Source organism: Dryobates pubescens (assembly GCF_014839835.1).
Source record: "Dryobates pubescens isolate bDryPub1 chromosome W unlocalized genomic scaffold, bDryPub1.pri SUPER_W_unloc_1, whole genome shotgun sequence".
Lineage (NCBI taxonomy): Eukaryota > Metazoa > Chordata > Aves > Piciformes > Picidae > Dryobates > Dryobates pubescens.
In genome coordinates, this window is record NW_026530688.1 from 604463 (window position 1) to 624221 (window position 19759).

Consider the following 19759-nt stretch of genomic DNA (forward strand, 5'->3'; position numbering starts at 1 on the left):
TTTGCTTTTCAGGGACAGCTGGGACCTATGTTCTAGGGTCCTGTATGTGCTTTTTCTGGCGCTGATGTTGGGAGACCTTATTGCTCTCTACAACTACCTGAAGGGTGGTTGTAGCGGGGGAGTGGGGTTGGTCTCTTCTCCCAGGCAATCAGCACCAGAACAAGAGGACACAGTCTCAAGCTGCACCAGGGGAAGTTTAGGCTTGAGGTGAGGAGAAAGTTCTTTACAGAAAGAGTTGTTAGCCATTGGAATGGGCTGCCCAGGGAGGTGGTGGAGTCACCATCCCTGGAGGTGTTCAAAAGGGGACTGGACGTGGCACTTGGCGCCATGGTTTAGTAGTCATGAGGTCTTGGGTGACAGGTTGGACTTGATGATCGTTGAGGTCTTTTCCAACCTTATTGATTCTATGATTCTATTCTATGATTCTTAGGGGAATGGCTTAGACATGTGATGTTGCTGTGCTGTTTACAGGTGAGCCAGTTTGCTCTGCTTTCATGCACAGCAATACAGGACTCTCCCAAGAATACCACCTGAAGATCTGCCCCAATGCTGGATAATTAAGAGTGGCAGGATGTGTGGGAGAGTATGGGAAAGTGCCTAGGCTGGTGGTCACCTCTGGTGGTTTGGAATTTCACCCCTGAACAAGCACAAAATCCTGAAAAGCTAGTGAAATGTTTGGAAAAAGTCTGTTGTCGGCCCAGAAGTTTCCGAGAGAAAGAAATCACTGTGATGTGTTGGGGCCTTCTCATCACTCTCCAGAGTGCTCAGGGGCAAGAGAAGGTCTCTGGGCCTATAGACAGACCAATAGGCATGGCAGATGCACAAGAGAACCAGCCTGTGCCAGTTTCAGCTGTCCCTGTTCAGAAAAAGAAGCATATAAGGAAAGCAGCTCCTCTGGGAAAGGATGAGGATGAATCAGGCTCATCACAGGAACAAGCCAGGGCTGCTTGCTGAGTCTTTATCTCTGGCTTTGGAAGACGGCCAAGGACAAACGGTGGATGAAATGAGTAGCAGGCCCCAGCAATGCAAGGGAAGTCTCTCTTCCTCTGTACAGGCCTGTGTTTCAGCTGTGAAGGAACTGTCCCAGGAGATCCATCAACTCAAGAAGAAAATGTTCTATTTCCCACCTATGCAGTCCCATGTTTCAGCCATGAGGAACAGATGCTCCCCTGTCCAAGGGAGAGAATCTGGGAGGTACACCCCCCGGTGTGCCCTGTGGTTTTACTTGCGTGACCATGGGGAGGACATGAGGGAGCAGGACAAAAAACACACTTCAGTCCTAGCTGCACAAGTACGTGAATCACAAAGAAATTATTCCCCAAAGGATGTTGCCTCAGTTTCCAGTGGAAATTCACCCAAAAAGAGCAGACAAGCTGATACTGCTTTTGATCCTCCTGAAGGGACTTCCAAAGCACCTTCACAAGATGCAGGTGATTCCAGTCAGAATTAGAGGGGCTCTGCCTCCAACCAGATGGAGAAGAGAGACAATTGGGTTTGTTGAACTGTACAGATCCAACGGCTTGGTAAGTTGAATCTGCAGGTGCAGAGCATATTCTGATGCCATCAAACTACAAGGGGTAGAACCCATCTGTGTTTCTGGTGTGACAGGGGCATCCCAGCAGCTGGATGTGTTGGAAGCAGAGCACCGGAATGCAAGCCACAGTTTGCTTTCACTTTGAGGGGTGGAAGAAGTCACTGGAATCAACTGCCCCAGGGGTGGAAACACAGCCCCACCATTTGGACTGGTCATGGACTGATCCAGACTGACACAGGATGGAGCTCCAGAGCATCTGCAGTAAGAAGTCTGTTGTGTACTGCAAGGTGATCTCATTTTGAGTGAGAATGGACAATGACTGATGTATGATGTGTGTGTTTGATGTTAATTGCTGCTGGGCATAATGTAGATGGTATAGAATAAGGGGTGGAGAATGTCATGGGGGTTGAGTTAAATCTGTCATTGATATTCAATCCCATGCTGCCGTCATGCCAGCTTCAAATGAAAGTGCTGGCCAGAGCAAAGTATCATGGGGCTTGTAGTTCAGATTGTAACAGGAGAGGCTTCCTGTTCCAGTTGCTGCTTCCATTTTCTGGTTTTGGGGTGTTGGTCCTTTTTGCTGGTCTGCTGCGTGCTTGGGGGATTCATTTTATTTCTGGCTTCTGCTGCTCCTTTTGCTTTGGTTTTCTGCAAAACAGGCTTAGGTAATTGTACATTGTATCATTAAACACCGTTCCCTATCGGAAAGCATGCACGGACTCCTCGGTGGTGAGGCAGGAATCATTTATTGGTACAGAACAAGCAGCTTATATAGGAAAAATAGAGCAGGGTAAGCAATTCCCTGACATTCTTGCGCCACTGCTGCTAATTGAGTGTGGTGGGTTGAGAGGAAAGGCTCTGCTTTCCCTCCCCCACTGAGAAAGAAACCGCGGCTAGAACTCAGTCGGAGAAATGAGAGTATATTTTACAAGGAAACAGATTATATGTAACACAACAAATACAGGTACTTTACAATATATACAGAAATATACAGCAAATAAACTCAACCAGCAACCAGACCCCCCCACGGAGGGGGCTTCCCCCTGTGCCCCCTACACCCCCCTACCTCCCTTCTCCCCCAAAGAGGTAGAAGAAGAGAAAAAAGAGGGGTTAGCCCAGCAGACAGAGGCCTATGCACAGAGAGTTAGTTAGTTCTTATCTCTTGGCAAGAAGCCCAGAAGCAGTCCAGTGTGGAAGGGACAGCGAAGAAAGGAAGACTGAGAGAAAGTCCCAGCCGCGCTGGGTCCAATCTCACCTCCCACAATCACAGTATCACAGTATAACCAAGGTTGGAAGAGACCCCAAGGATCATCAAGTCCAACCTGTCCCAACAGACCTCACAACTAGACCATGGCACCAAGTGCCATGTCCAATCTCCCCTTGAACACCTCCAGGGACGGCGACTCCACCACCTCCCTGGGCAGCCCATTCCAATGACGAATGACTCGCTCAGTGAAGAACTTTTTCCTCACCTCGAGTCTAAACCTCCCCTGGCACAGCTTGAGACTGTGTCCCCTTGTTCTGGTGCTGGTTGCCTGGGAGAAGAGACCAACCCCCTCCTGTCTACAACCACCTTTCAGGTAGTTGTAGAGGGCAATGAGGTCACCCCTGATCCTTCTCTTCTCCAGGCTAAACAGTATCACAGTATCACAGTATCACAGTAACTAAGGTTGGAAGAGACCCCAAGGATCATCAAGTCCAACCTGTTCCAACAGACCTCACAACTAGATCATAGCACCAAGCGCCACGTCCAATCTCCCCTTGAACACCTCCAGGGACGGCGACTCCACCACCTCCCCGGGCAGCCCATTCCAATGACGAATGACTCGCTCAGTGAAGAACTTTTTCCTCACCTCGAGTCTAAACCTCCCCTGACACAACTTGAGACTGTGTCCCCTTGTTCTGGTGCTGGTTGCCTGGGAGAAGAGACCAACCCCCACCTGGCTACAACCACCCTTCAGGTAGTTGTAGAGGGCAATGAGGTCACCTCTGATCCTTCTCTTCTCCAGGCTAAACAATCCCAGCTCCCTCAGCCTCTCCTCATAGGGCTTGTGCTCAAGGCCTCTCACCAGCCTTGTTGCCCTTCTCTGGACACGCTCAAGTGTCTCGATGTCCTTCTTAAACTGAGGGGCCCAGAACTGGACACAGTACTCAAGGTGTGGCCTAACCAATGCAGAGTCCAGGGGCACAATGACCTCCCTGCTCCTGCTGGCCACACTATTCCTAATACAGGTCAGGATGCCATTGGCCCTCTTGGCCACCTGGGCACACTGCTGGCTCATGTTTAGGCAGCTGTCAATCAGCACCCCCAGGTCCCTCTCTGTTTGGCAGCTCTCCAGCCACTCTGACCCCAGCCTGTAGCTCTGCATGGGGTTGCCGTGGCCAAAGTGCAGCACCTGGCACTTGGACTTGTTAAATGCCATGCCATTAGACTCTGCCCATCTGTCCAGTCGGTCGAGGTCCCTGTGCAGAGCCTTTCTACCCTCTAACTGACTAACATCCGTTCCCAACTTGGTGTCATCTGCAAACTTGCTGATGACTGACTCAACCCCCTCATCCAGATCATCAATGAAGATGTTAAAGAGGATGGGGCCCAGCACTGATCCCTGGGGGACGCCATTGGTGACTGGCCGCCAGCTGGATGTGGCACCATTCACCACCACTCTCTGGGCTCGGCCCTCCAGCCAGTTCCTAAACCAGCACAGAGTGTTGCGGTCCAAACCACGAGCTGACAGCTTAGCCAGCAGTTTGCTGTGGGGGACGGTGTCAAAGGCCTTGCTGAAGTCCAGGTAGACTACATCCACAGGCCTCCCCATGTCCACCAGACGGGTCACCTGATCATAGAAGGAGATCAGGTTGGAGAGGCAGGACCTGCCCTTCCTAAATCCATGTTGGCTGGACCTGAGCCCTTGGCCATCCTTCAGGTGCGCAGTTATTGCCGCCAGGATAATCTGTTCCATCACTTTCCCTGGCACTGAGGTCAGGCTGACTGGCCTGTAGTTTCCTACCAATGAAATTTGTTTAGAATACCAAAATATTTTATAAACATTTAGCCAGTGTGCCCCTTCCTTAAAGGCACAGTGTCAAACGGTCACATTGAGTTTTCTCCTTTGATATGCAGCTGTCCATTGTTATCTTCATCCCATATCAGGTTGATCTTCTCCAGCATGGAGGCAAATGTCCTCCTGTCTCGCACTTCAGGTTGTTTACCACGGTCAGCTCTTCTTTATCATCAAGCCATCCTTCCAGTATCAGTGTCCTGTTGTTCTTTCTTGTCCTGAAACCTTCCATAGATACTTTCTGCTTTCCTACAGTTCCCCATTTTTATATTGTTTAAAACAGCAGCCATCACTTGTGTCCTGACCATCCTCGTATTCCTAAAAGCTATCATTACAAATACCATTAACACTACAATTACAATACCAATCACTACAAGGATTCCACCTATAACCCACACTCGTAGATTCAGACCTGAGAACCATTTATTTTGATTCAGCCAGCTAAGATCTTTGTTCAGTGCTTGCCATGTTGAATCAACCTGCACCTGTTGTATATTTGCTAATTGCAGTTCCAGCTGATGCTTCAATGTTTGGACATTATATTTCAAGGAGCTATCAAAGGCCCCTTGTAAGTGTGATCTTACTGAGTTCCAATCATGCTGAGAGTCATTCCAAGACAAGGATGTTACACACATGTCCTTCTTATGATATTCCCAATCACACTGCAGCATCATATGGGTCTGCAAGGCAGCTTGTTGGTCTCCTAACCAAACAACGCTGGCCTCAAGTGCATATAACCTTGCCATTGTTTCCTCATCTATAGCTTCCTGCAGCTGCAAATCATTTGTCACATTGGTTAATAAAGTTCTCACTGTGTCTGCAGTTTGTATGCCCTTTGTCAAAGCTGTAACTGAAGCAGCTGGGGATGCTAATATTATCACAGCTGATATTATAGCAAAAATTAACCATCCCACAAATCTTTTTGCCCTTTTTCTAGAATCTTTTAGTCCCTGGTCTAATAGCCTGATAACATGGTCCAATCCATTCTCACTCTCCCATCCTCTTGTCATATTCACGGGAATCCATACCTCTGCCCTTCTTTGGAAGGGAATAATCATGCTCTGCTGATCAATGTCTTTATCAATAATACAAGTCTTAAAAGTAATCTTGCTACAACTAAGATGATATATGCTTGATTTGTTATAGATTATACAATCAATGCCTATTCCTAATACATATGGGTGGGCAGTACACACAGTAGCAAAGGAACTATGCAGTACACGTTCTACTAAAATGCCTCTACATGAGAGGTCTTTTATATTGTAACAAGGCAAGTCCTTCTGACAATACATCAAGGAATCTTTAGCGTTAGAGTTTAAATGAGAAACACAACCTCAAAACACACAAAACTGGTACTGCCAGGTTTCACACACACACACACCCCTTTTGTTTTGTTTTGTCCTTAATGATTTCACCTGGGTCCTTTTACAAATTTTTGGTGAGCTGCTGGATCACGCTCCACCCCCCCGCTCACCACTTAGGGGAGAAGCCCTTTAGCTGCTCTGGGAGGCACACCACTCCCCTCACCTAATGGTCCTACCAAGAGGGGAGCGGTGGGTTCAGCCCTCTCCTTGGGCTCAGGCCAGCAACTCACGATCACTTCTAATTGCCTTGTGGATAGTCCATCTATCGCTTCTGTCGGAATACCTTTCTTCTGACCCACCAGGAGACAAAGGGGGGATTCAAAATGATGTTTTAGTTCTCTTAAGATATCATATGAGAGAGACTGATACACGGGAGCAGTCCCACCTCCTGGTCTGTTTTCCACCACTACTGGCATCGCACGCATCTGTAACATTTCTGTATTTATAAAACCCTTATCATCGTTATCCATTATAACATCAGAAATTGAAATTTGCAATCGTGTAGCTACACTTGGAACATGTTCATTAATCAACAATCCATTAGACATTTTAACACCATCCTGTACATTGCCTCCTTGATAAAGCATCCCGTTATCCCTCACCCCCATATTACTCATAGTAGCGGCAGGAGGTACACAAACACCTCCATAAGGTGGCGGGGGGTAGACAAAGCCCCCGCCTGCTGGGGTATAGGAACCAAATGAGGCTGAGGGTAAAATCCTGCTGGAAAAGGAAAGGGATAGGGAACAGAGTTAACAACTTCAGTAGTGGTATTTAAAGGAAGAGAGGAAGATAAACTTGGTGCTGTGAGTTGGAAAAGTGGCTGGTTTGGTTTGTCAAGCGATTCTTGAGTAACGGAGCTGTCAGAATCAAAAGAAATTAGTTTTTCATCAGTTACTTGAGTCGGTGGTTTTAACTTTGCATCTGGTTTTCTTTGTTTCTTCTGCTCCGGTTGAGGATTTGCTCCTTCTGCAGCTGCTACAGCTGCCTTAAGCGGAGGTACCTGTGGATATAAACCTGGCTCCTTTTCTGTAGCGGTTGAGCCCTGATCGAAAGGATCATCCGGCTCTGGGTCTGACTCAGAGCTGCTGTCCGCGTATTTTGCATTTGCAATGTCTTAGACTTCTTAAGGGGCACGTCAAACAGCCTCTTTCGCTGTTGAACTAGGAGCTTTTGTGACCGTGCTCTCATTAGCGGGTCATCAGTGCCTATTCTTTCCTCCCCCCCGTGTGCCCTGCAGCCAGACCGCTTGTTTCTGCCTGTGTTGTGTTGTTTGTGGGAAGCTCATCCTGCTTCTGAGGGCCCGCACGGGTAATGGGTGTGTTTAGAGACCCGGAGGGTGAAGTGCTGTTGGATTTACTCATTAGCGTGGTCAGCGCTAGCCATAGTATGTGGCACGTTATTAAAATGTCCGGTGAAAAATCATCCCCGGATTTTTGTGCTTCTGAGAGGGTCTCTCCAACCCTGTTCCACTCTGTTCATTCGTATGTCCCTGATTCAGGATACCAGGGGCAATTGCGATTTATCCACAGGAAAAGAAGGGTAAGTTTTTGAGAGCTCAGTCTGTACCCTTGCTCTTTGATAATTCGCATAAGCACATCATGGTGCAATTGCTGTGATCTCGTGGCTCCCTGGGCCATATTCTTCCCCGGCCGCAGTCCCCGTACCTGACCTGCAAGTGTAGGGGATGGACGCGTCGTCTGCTCACTTCTCCCGTTCGGCTCACTGGGGGTGCAATCCGAGGGTGAGTCTGGAGAAAGATCTCACTGAAATTCCCGATACGGGCGCCATTTTATCGGAAAGCATGCACGGACTCCTCGGTGGTGAGGCAGGAATCATTTATTGGTACAGAACAAGCAGCTTATATAGGAAAAATCGAGCAGGGTAAGCAATTCCCTGACATTCTTGCACCACTGCTGCTAATTGAGTTTTCTCCTTTGATATGCAGCTGTCCATTGTTATCTTCATCCCATATCAGGTTGATCTTCTCCAGCATGGAGGCAAATGTCCTCCTGTCTCGCACTTCAGGTTGTTTACCACGGTCAGCTCTTCTTTATCATCAAGCCATCCTTCCAGTATCAGTGTCCTGTTGTTCTTTCTTGTCCTGAAACCTTCCATAGATACTTTCTGCTTTCCTACAGTTCCCCACAGCAAATTCCTGGCCAAGCTGTCAGCCCATGGCTTGGACAGCAGCACTCTGCGCTGGGTTAGGAACTGGCTGGAGGGCCGTGCCCAGAGAGTGGTGGTGGATGGTGCTACATCCAGCTGGAGGCCAGTCACTAGTGGTGTCCCCCAGGGATCAGTGCTGGGCCCCATCCTGTTCAATATCTTTATTGATGATCTGGATGAGGGGATTGAGTCCGTCATCAGCAAATTTCCAAACGACACCAAGTTGGGAGCAGGTTAGAGGGTAGAAGCGCTCTCCAGTGGGACCTTGACAGGGTGGACAGATGGGCAGAGTCCAACATGATGGCATTTAACGAGTCCAAGTGCTGAGTGCTGCACTTTGGTCACAACAACCCCATGCAGTGCTACAGGCTGGGGTCAGAGTGGCTGGAGAGCAGCCAGACAGAAAGGGACCTAGGGGTGCTGATTGACAGCTGGCTGAACATGAGCCAGCAATGTGCCCAGGTGGCCAAGAAGGCCAATGGCATCTTGGCCTGCATCAGAAATAGTGTGGCCAGCAGGAGCAGGGAAGTCATTGTGCCCCTGTACTCAGCACTGGTTAGGCCACACCTTGAGTACTGTGTCCAGTTCTGGGCCGCTCAATTTAAGAAGGGCATTGAGACTCTTGAACGTGTCCAGAGAAGGGCAACAAGGCTGGTGAGAAGCCTCGAGCACAAGCCCTATGAGGAGAGGCTGAGGGAGCTGGGATTGTTTAGCCTGCAGAAGAGGAGGCTCAGGGGAGACCTTATTGCTCTCTACAACTGTTGACGACAGAGTATGGAATCAATAAGGATGACCAGTATGATCTAAGTATTGTTCAGTTTATTAAGGAACCTCTACAGCTTATAGACTCACAGAGCATAGTTGGCATAGCCCCATTGGTTCCCCACAAGTGTCCACACATCCTACTGTTATACAATATTGGTTATACTACTGATAACACGCGAGGTTGTTGATCGACGTATGCATCCTGTGATTCCAAGATAGCTCTCTGTGTTTATAGCTACCAGCACCTTGCTTTAGTTACATGCTGCTAGCACAGCACTATTTTGCTAAACTGCTAGCTACTTCTACACTTATGCTAAGCGTGGCCTACCACTATATCAAGCTCTAAGCTTATATTGCCAGATTGCTCACACCACTTATTGCTATGATTGCCACATACAACTACCTGAAGGGAGGTTGTAGACAGGTGGGGGTTGGTCTCTTCTCCGAGGCAATCAGCACCAGAACAAGAGGACACAGTCTCAAGGTGTGCCAGGGGAAGTTTAGGCTCGAGGTGAGGAGAAAGTTCTTCTCAGAAAGAGTTGTTGGCCATTGGAATGGGCTGCCCAGGGAGGTGGTGGAGTCACTGTCCCTGGAGATGTTCAAAAAGGGATTGGACGTAGCACTTGAAGCCATGGTTTAGTGGTCATGAGGTGACAGGTTGGACTTGATGATCTCTGAGGTCTTTTCCAACCTTATTGATTCTATGATCTCTATCTCAGCCCTGAGTTGTGTGTGTTACTCTTCCCCTCACTTTTGTCTTGGGGAGCAGGCAGGTTAGCCCTTGTGCTAAATAAACCGTTACAGGCAACAAGGCTCATGAAGGGCCTAGAGCACATGTCCTCTGAGGAGTGGCTGAGGGATCTGAGGTTAAGTCTGCAGAAAAGGAGGCTGAGGGGAGACCTTATCACTCTCTACAACTACCTGAAAGGAGGTTGGAGCGAGGAGGGGGGCAGTTTGCAGTCTCTGGAGACCACTGCCCTCAAGTGTGAGGGCAAGACATCCACTCAAGGAAGAGCTTGTGAATTTCCAAAGAAAGTGGACTATTGTTGGGGAAGGCATCCAGTACCTGAGAGAATTATCAGTGCTGTAAATCATCTACAGTGATCTAGACAATGATGAGGTCTCCAAAGATCCAGAGGATGTCCTGTGCATATAGACCACGTGGAGGAAGGTGAATCAAAGTGCCCCAGTACCATATTCTAACAGCTTGGAAGCAATGCATTGCCCAGATATGGATACACCAAACATGGAGACAGTGTCGTCTCGAGACCAAAACTTTGAAGAAAACCTCTGTCCCTCCTCATCCTTACAGGACAGCGGTTTGTCTGTTAGGGGCACCGAAAGGAGTCAGTTCCCTTCTGCCCAGGTCATAGGGAAAGGGAGCCCCAGGCACATGCTGCATGGTGCACTCTGGTTCTTCCTGCATGACCAGGGGGAGGACATGAAGAAGTGGGATGGTGAAACCACCTTTAAGCTAGAAGCCCATGTAATTGAATTGAGAAGGAAGACAGCTGTTAGGAAGGGGCCACCCAAGAAGGCTGTCAGCTTAATTACTGTAGAGGCACAAGGTGGCAATCAGTGATTGCCAGGCATAGAAGAAGTGAAATCACCTCCCTTGATCCTGATGAGGGGACTTCTGGTCTGGCACTGCAAAGGTCAGACAGTGAATATTTTGATGAGGAACAGGAATAGAGGGTCCCCATCTTTGGCCAGGAGGAAAGGGATAACTGGGTATACTGGACAATGTGGATTTGATGATCTGGCACATCAGACCCTCAGAAGTGTAATGCTTTGATAGACACTGGTGCACAGTGTACACTGGTGCCATCAGTGTATAGGGGCACAGAACCCTGGCACAGAACATCTGGATCTCTGGAATGATGAGGGATGTCAAGAATTGTCTGTATTGGAGACTGAGGTGAGCTTAACAGAGGACAAGTGGGAAAAGGACTCAGTTGTGACTGGCCCAGTGGCTCCTTGTATCCTCGGCAGGGACTACCTCAGGAGAGGGTACTTGAAGAATTCAAAAAGGGTACCAATGGGCTGTTTGTGTAGCCACTGTGAACACAAAAGATCAAACAGCTATCCACCTTGCCTGCCTTCTCAGAAGATCTTCTAAGTATTCTAAGATCTTTGTTGTGGGATTGTTGCAGGTGGAAGAACAGCAGGTGCCAATGACAGTGCACTGATGGCAATATTGCATGAACCATGACTGCCTGTCTTCCATCCATAAGCTGATTTATTGACTTGAGAGTCAAGGAGTGACCAGCAAGACTCACTCACCTTTTAACAGTCCCATGGTCAGTGCAAAAGTTTGACGGATGGTGGAGGTTAACAGTAGAATATGATGGCCTGAATGAAGACACAGCACCAGAGTGCTGCTGTATCAGACATGTTAGAGCTCCAATATGAACTGGAGTTGAAGGCAGCCAAATGTCACAACTGATATAGCTAATGTGTTGTGCTTTTTTCAATTCTTTTGATGGCAGAATGCAGACCACAATTTGCTTTCATGTGGAAAGGTGTCAAATACACCTAGAATCAACTGCCTCAGGAGTGGAAACACACCCCCACCATTTGCCATGGACTGATCCAGACTGCACTCAACAGGGTGATGCACTTGACCACCTGCAATATAGCAATGACATCATTATGTGCGGCAACAAGGCAGAAGTGTGTGAGAAGGGAAAATGAGCAATTCAGATTCTTCTGAAAGTTGATTTCACTATAAAGTGCAAGGTCAAGAGACCTGCACAGGAGATCCAGTTCTTTGGAATAAAATGTCAGGATGGATGTCATCATGTCCCTATGGATGTGGTCAACAAGATAGCAATTATGCACCACCAGCTAACAGGAAGGAAACACAAGCTTTACTAGACCTTGTGGGATTCTGGAGAATGCATATTCCAAGCTATAGTCAGCTTGCGAGCCCTCTACTGAAAAACCCAAATGAGTGGAGCCTTAAGCAACAAGCCTTTGAGCAGATGAAACAGAAGATAGCTTGTGTGGTAGCTCTTGGGCCTGCACTGCAGACAGGGAGCATGGCCTAACTTGGAACCTCTGGAAGAGAACATCAGGAGAAACCTAAGATCAATCATTAGGGGTTTGGAGACAGGGGTATTGAGGATCAGAAGCCCATTACACCCTGACTGAGTCTCTCACTTCTTATGGCAGACTGCAGGAGCTACACCTGTGTCTGCTGTGAGCAGGTGAGTGACCTTCTCAGTCTAGTGGCTGAGCTGAAGGAGGAAGTTGAACAGCTGTGGACTATTAGGGAGTGCAAGAAGGGAGCTAGACTGATGGAATCAGACTGCTGTCCCTCAAACAGTCCCACCAGCCATGCAGTAGTCAGGAGACTAAGGGCTCCCTGCCCTCTTACCAGCTTCCCAAACAGGATGACTCAGAAGCTGGAGATTAGTGGAGACAAATTCCTCCCAAGTGTGGCAGGCATGGCACCCCAATAGCCACTGAACCCCTTCAGGTGCCCCTGAAGAATAGATTTGCTTAGTGAACCTGTTTACACCAAAAGCAATGTTCTGCAAGTGAAACCAACTAACAGCAACTATGAAAGCTTGTCTAAGTTTATGTCATTCAGAGAGGCTAGGAGTGAGCAAACCTACTGTCAAAACAACCGCAGTTAAGAAGAAAAGATGAGTGCTTGTCACCGGGGACTCACTTCTGAAGGGCGTTGCGAGTCCTATATGCACTCTTTAGGGAAGTATGTTGCCTACCTGGGGCCAGGGTTAAAGATGTAGTGAGAAAACTTCCTACTCTGGTCCGCCCAACTGACTACCACCCATTGATGGTTTTCCAAGTAGGCAATGATGAAATCTCAACAAGAAGTTTGAGAGCAATGAAGAAGGACTTCAGAACCCTGGGACGAATGGTGAAGGGGTCAGGAACACAAGTAGTATTTGCTTCTGTCCCACCACTAGCTATGCCTGATGAGGACATGAGCATGAAAATCCAGCAAATTAATGCCTGGCTGATGGACTGGTGCCAATAGCAGGTTTTTGGGTTCTTTGATCATGGGCTACTCTACGAGACCCTAGGTCTGATGACTATAGATAGGAAATGCTTGTCTCTAAGAGGAAAAAGAATCCTGGGACAAGAACTGGCAGGGCTGGTTGATAGGTCTCTTAAACTAATTTTGAAGGGGGAAGAGGGAAAAGCCAGGCTCACTGAAGACAAACCTGGGACAATTGTGAGACGGGGTACCAGCTCCACTGCTATCCCAGGGGCTGTAGGGGATGGTGGATTATGTGATACCCACAATGGTAACAGATGCTCCTCTGCTAAGTCTCTGAAGTGTCTGTATACCAACCTAAGAAGCATGGGAAATAAGCAAGATGAACTAGAAATCTGGGCGCAGTTGCAGGGCTATGATCTTGTTGCAATTACAGAGACATGGTGGGACAGCTCGCACAACTGGAATGTGGTAATGGACGACTATGTACTTTTCAGGAAGGACAGACTGACAAGGCAAGGTGTTAACAAACAAAGAAGGACTGGTTGTAGATATTAAGGTTGGGGGTAATTTTGACTGTAGTGAGCACAACTTGTTAGAGTTTAATAACAACAGACAAAGAAGCAGGGTGATAAGTAAAATTTCAACCCTGGACTTGAAGAGAGCTAACTTTGCCCTCTTCAAAACTCTGCTTAGAAATATCCAGTGGGCTAGGGCTCTAGAAGGAAGGGGGGCACAAGAGAGCTGGTTAATATTCAAACATTACCTCCACCAAGCGCAAGAAAAATGTATTCCCTTGAAAAAAAAAATCAAGTAAGAGAGGCAGAAGACCTGCATGGATACGCAAGGAGCTCTTAGAAAAACTCAAAAAGAAAAAGGAGGTTTACAATATGTGGAAAAAAGGTCTGGTCGATTGGGAGGATTATAGAAATATAGCCAGAGACTGTAGAGATGTGACAAAAAAGGCCAGGGCCCTCTTGGAAGTGAATCTTGCCACGGGGGTGAGAGAGGACAAAAAGATTTTTCAAATCTCAAGGTGGGTCCACTATGTCCCAGTTGCTGCTTCCATTTTGTGGTTTTGGGGTGTTGGTCCTTTCTTCTGGTCTGCTGCATTCTTGGGGGATTCATTTTATTGCTGGCTTCTGCTGCTGCTTTGGCTTTTGCTGTGGTTTTCTGCAAAATAGGCTAAGGTGATTGTACATCGTATCATCTCATTAAACACTCCTTGTCTCCACCCAGGGTTTGGGCCTTTTTTTCTGTTCATTTCACTTCTGATCCGTGTGTTGGGGGCTTGTTCGAGTGGTCTGTCTTAAACCAGGGAAAAAGTTATACTCAGCCCAGTAAAGATACAACATACACAGGAAGGCTGGCCTCAGAAAAAGGACAAAGAGCAGAGTCAAAAAAGCCTTCAAACCTCCCCCACTCTTTAAAATGTCTCCCTTTATACTGAACATATGGTTTATGGTATAGGATTCACCTGTTAGCCAACTCAGGTCAGCTGCCATTTCTTACTCAAAACCGCTAATGGCCTGCAGCCTATTGCTGGTCTATGATTCTGTCCCAGCAAAAACAGGACAGACATCATTTTCTTTTCAGATATAGCTCTTAGAAACAGTACCAGGTCCCTTCTTTATTTATAGAGTGGTTATACTTTTTATAGATGTCAGCATTCTAATTCCCTGGAGACCTCAAGCTTCTGGGTTGATTTGCACAGCTACTAGTCAGTTGGGTGGTTGTCAGGGCTGCAGCCTAACCTTGTTGATGAGCAGAGTATGTTATAGCCCAACAACTGACAGTGGGCTGCTCTTTTGCTGAGAACTGCCCATACTACTCCCAATTAATGTCACATTCATGGTCACTATCCAACTGGTCTAGAGGCCAGTTATATGTGGCTTCCTGGGGTTTTAACTGGCCTTGGGGACCACCACCACCACTGCTGAACTCTTGCCTGTTCTTCTCTCAAGACCTGTCACTTGCTGGTTCAAGGGTGTCAGAAAAACACTCAGATGCCCCATATGACCTCTTAACTTTCTTCAAACTATTTCCTGTTTTATTTCTTTTTAATTATTAATGTTCTTGTTATTAGTCTGTAGAAGCTGCTTGGTTAAGTATTTGGAGGAAAACAACACCTGTCCAACATGTCGGATTGTTATACACCAGAGCCATCCATTACAGTATATCGGGTAAGTGTGTGGTATGAAAGGAAAAGCACAACTAGTTAGGGCTGTTGAAACCTCTCAAATACAGTATAATCTCTCTCTACAATTTTTATTTGCTTATCAGTATTTTAAATATATATAAAGAAGATTGATTAAAAAATAGATTTGTATTAAAGTTATTAAATTCTGCTGTGCATCTGAAATTCATTTGACAAATCTTTTTCTCTTGAATCAAACAACAGACACAATAGACTTTGCAAACACACATCATTATTGTTGATTTAGTCTTTCAAATAACTTTTCAATTCACAGGTGATGATGAAAAAGTTGGTATCAGAAAAGTTAGAGTAGTAGCTTCAATATCTTTAATAGAACAGTCTCTGTAAGATATGCACCTGCTTATTTCCATATAGAGATCTCTGACTGTGTGACCTAAAATGAATATGTTATTGTATCATAATTTCTTTATTTTTTAGTGTATTTTCTGTTTAGTTATACATTACCTTTATTTTTCTTCAGCAGTTTCATTTTTAAAATTTCAAAGATATCAGTCAAATTATTATACTACCTGCATTGGCTGGATCTGCACTAGAGATTTGTACCATAGCAACTTTCATTGACAGAAAGTTCACAGTGTTGTGTAGACTCTTGTCTACCTGCATGCAGTTTCTTTTAATTTGTGGCACTGCTTCAAATGTGCACATCTCAGTTCTAGTGCAGCTTTTGAAGAAGTGGTTATAGAAAAAAATTTGATTCTTTCTCCATTTTCGCTGAGTTCACTGAATTGCTCAAAATTGAGTCCTCTTAAAAAGTCAGAAATAAGATAAAGTTTTCTTCTATCTTTCAAGAATGATGTAGAGATTGTACTAGAGTATTTTTAAACTATGACAAAACAGTCATGACAAATCCATGTCAGTAGGCACTTAAGACAACACGGTTGTCATCTGTAAAGCTACATCCACATATTGGTTCAGAAACCTGTTTTAAATGCAAAAAGATGCCTGGGAGCATAGCCTCAAATTGAGTAGTTAGTGGATTTGACAGTTGTTTGTGGACACTGAATGCACAGTATTATGTCTTTTTAAAAATGGATCCCTTCAGTCTAGGTTCTTTGCTCTGTTGCTTCCAAAAAATGAAGATGTCCTCCTAGAGAAGTATTTTCCTGAGCTAGTTAAAAAATACTGTCCCTTAAAGATCAAAACAGACAGCCTTTGTCCAACCTGGTTTTGAAAGTCTGTGGTTTCTTCAATAATGAATTAATAGGGAGGAACTTTGTATTACGCTTTAGTTACAAGAATCTGTAATCTAATTTATCCCCATTCATCTGGGTAATAAGTAAAACAATCACATCTCATGTTTCATCATTAAGAATGCTGTTAAATTCTCACCTCTGCTTTCATGCTGTTGGCTAAAATAATTCATTTAGATTGAAATGGTTTTGGACATTTAAAAATCTTAACCCAAGAGTCAAATCTGGAGTTTGCTATTGTAAACTCTTCTAGGGCTTAATGCCATGGTAGCAGCTGAGACTGACATTTTAGCTTGTACTGGATTTTATTTATAGTTTGGAAGTCATAGTAATGTTCTGGTCTTTTCAGGCAGTAACCTCTTTTAGAATAGAATAGAATAGAATAGAATAGAATAGAATAGAATAGAATAGAATAGAATAGAATAGAATTAACCCGGTTGGAAGAGACCTTCGAGATCATCATGTCCAACCTATCATCCGACATCACCCAATCAACTAAACCATACAACCAAGCATCCTGTCAAGCCTCGCCCTGAACACCCCCAGCGTCGGCGACCCCACCACCTCCTCAGGCAGCCCATTCCAGTGGGCAATCACTGGGAATAATCCAGGAAATGGCATATTGTAGTTAAAATTTGTGTGGTGGGTTGAGAGAGAAGGCCCAGCTTACATAGAATACATAGAATACATAGAATAAACCAGGTTGGAAGAGACCTTCAAGATCATCGCGTCCAACCCATCAACCAATCCAACACCACCCAAACAACTAACCCACGGCACCAAGCACCCCGTCAAGTCTTCTCCTAAAAACCTCCAGTGATGGCGACTCCACCACCTCCCCAGGCAGCCCATTCCAATGGGCAATCACTCTTTCTGTATAGAACTTTTTTCTAACATCCAGCCTGAACCTCCCCTGGCGCAGCCTGAGACTGTGTCCTCTTGTTCTGGTACTGCTTGCCTGGGAGAAGAGACCAACATCCGTCTGTCTACAACCTCCCTTCAGGTAGTTGTAGAGAGTAATAAGGTCACCCCTGAGTCTCCTCTTCTCCAGGCTAAGCAAGCCCAGCTCCCTCAGCCTCTCCTCGTAGGGCTTATGTTCCAAACCCCTCACCAACTTTGTTGCCCTTCTCTGGACTCGTTCCAGCAAGTCAACATCCTTCCTAAACTGAGGGGCCCAGAACTGGACACAGTACTCGAGGTGCGGCCTAACCAGTGCAGTGTACAGGGGCAGAATGACCTCCCTGCTCCTGCTGGCCACACTGTTCCTGATGCAGGCCAGGATGTCATTGGCCCTCTTAGCTGCCTGGGCACACTGCAGGCTCATGTTCAGTCTACCGTCGACCAGCACCCCCAGGTCCCTCTCAGCCTGACTGCTCTCCAGCCACTCTGACCCCAGCCTGTAGCTCTGCATGGGGTTGCTGTGGCCAATGTGCAGAACCCGGCACTTGGATGTGTTAAATCTCATGCCGTTGGACTCTGCCCATCTGCCCAGCCTGTTGAGGTCCCTCTGCAGAGCCTCTCTACCCTCCAGCAGATCAACTCCTGCCCCCAGCTTGGTGTCGTCAGCAAATTTACTGATGATGGACTCGATGCCCTCGTCCAGATCATCAATAAAGATGTTAAAGAGCATGGGGCCCAGTACTGATCCCTGGGGCACACCACTGCTGACTGGCTGCCAGCTGGATGTGGCACCATTCACCACCACTCTCTGGGCTCGGCCCTCCAGCCAGTTCTTAACCCATCGCAGTGTGCTCCCATCCAAGCCATGGGCTGACATCTTGGCCAGGAGTTTGCTATGGGGACCGGTGTCAAAGGCCTTGCTGAGGTCCAGGTAGACTACATCCACAGGCCTCCCCACATCCACCAGGCGGGTCACCTGATCATAGAAGGAGATCAGGTTGGTCAGGCAGGACCTGCCCTTCCTAAACCCATGCTGGCTGGGCCTGATCCCTTGGCCATCCTCTAAGTGTTGTGTGATTGCACTCAGGATGACCTGTTCCATAATCTTGCCTGGCACTGAGGTCAGGCTGACAGGCCTGTAATTCCCTGGCTCATCCAACCGGCCCTTCTTGTGGATGGGTACCACGTTGGCCAACTTCCAGTCATCTGGGATCTCTCCAGTGAGCCAGGACTGATGAAAAATGATGGAGAGTGGCTTGGCCAGCTCATCTGCCAGCTCTCTCAGCACCCTAGGATGGATCCCATCTGGTCCCATGGACTTGTGGGGGTCTAAGCTGCTGAGGAGAGTTCCTATCACTTGCTCATGGAACACAGGGAAACTATGCAGCTCCCTGGCTCCTTCTGCCAGCTCTGCAGGCCAGCTGTCTGGTAGACGTTCTTTCCAGCTAGTAAAGATTGAGGTAAAGAAGGTGTTAAGTACCTCTGCCTTCCCCTCCCCCACTACCTAGGAATGGGGAAAACCCCCACAACTAGCTCAGCCGGTGAAGCAAAAGGAAAGTGCTGTATTTACAAAGCAATGACCGATGCAGGGAACTTATGTATACAAATATACAGATTTACAATATATACAGAAATATGCAGCAAAGAAACAAAAACAGGAACAAGACCCCTGGCAGAGGGAGTTTCCCCCTGTCCCCCCTTCACCCCCCTACCTCCCTTTTTCCCCAAAGAGGGTTAGAAAGAGAAAAGGGGAGTTAACAAGGAAAGAAGAATTTTCGTAGCAAGAAATATTAGTGCTGGATTAATGCTTATCTGTTATCTGCAGCCCTTCTGGCCAGATGCCCAGAAGCAGACAGCTGGAAAGGGGTGAGCGAAAGGAATCGGACTGCCCAAAGTTCCAGCTGCACTGGAACTTAAGATCTTACTCCCACCTATCTACCAATGAAATTCATTTAGGATACAATATATTTACAAAACATTTAGCCAGCACTGTCCCTTTCTTAAAGGCACAGCCTCAAACGGTCACACTTTGGTTGAAAGCATCAGTGTTTACAATATTAATCAGTCTTGCTTCCCCATAATTTGCTTCCTTATGTGCTAGATCAGTCTGTCTTTTTTTGTTTTGCCCTTTTTAGCTAGATGGGCTTCTGAGCTACATGATGTTGCTCTTGGGTAAAATTCTGGATTATAAGAGCAAATGCAAAATTTCTTTGTTTTCTTCTTTGCTCTCTTCTAACATTCCTTTCTAACATTTCTGTTAAACTTGTGTCAGTTCTTGTCATAGCCTGAACTTTATTTGCATTCCTTTTTTCTTACAGTTATCTCATATTTGATATTTCAGTAATTCAAGAGAAATATTTTTATTTCTTACAAGACTGTAGAGGTTTGTAGAGTCAATTTAATACCGAATCTCTATAAGAGAAATATTTTGAATCAAGATGGCTAATTTGAGCCTTCAATTTTTCTTTTTTTTTTTTTTTTCCCTGCTAGTCATGATAGAACAATGCAAGATATTGTTTACAAACTTGTGCCAGGACTCCAAGAAGGTAAGTTTTTCTGGTATGACCTATGTTTACTGAATGTTAGATTTACA

At 46.4% G+C, this 19759-nt stretch overlaps 1 protein-coding gene across 1 annotated transcript in view; it reads left to right on the forward strand.

The window, feature by feature from the left end:
• LOC104306477 (polycomb group RING finger protein 3-like) overlaps positions 1-19759 on the forward strand; it is a 228071-nt gene that overhangs the window by 151260 nt on the left and 57052 nt on the right. Inside the window, exons 3-4 of the mRNA XM_054179250.1 lie at positions 14945-15041; positions 19657-19712. Of these exons, the coding sequence (XP_054035225.1) occupies positions 14945-15041; positions 19657-19712 (153 nt within the window). The remainder of the gene's footprint in view (positions 1-14944; positions 15042-19656; positions 19713-19759) is intronic.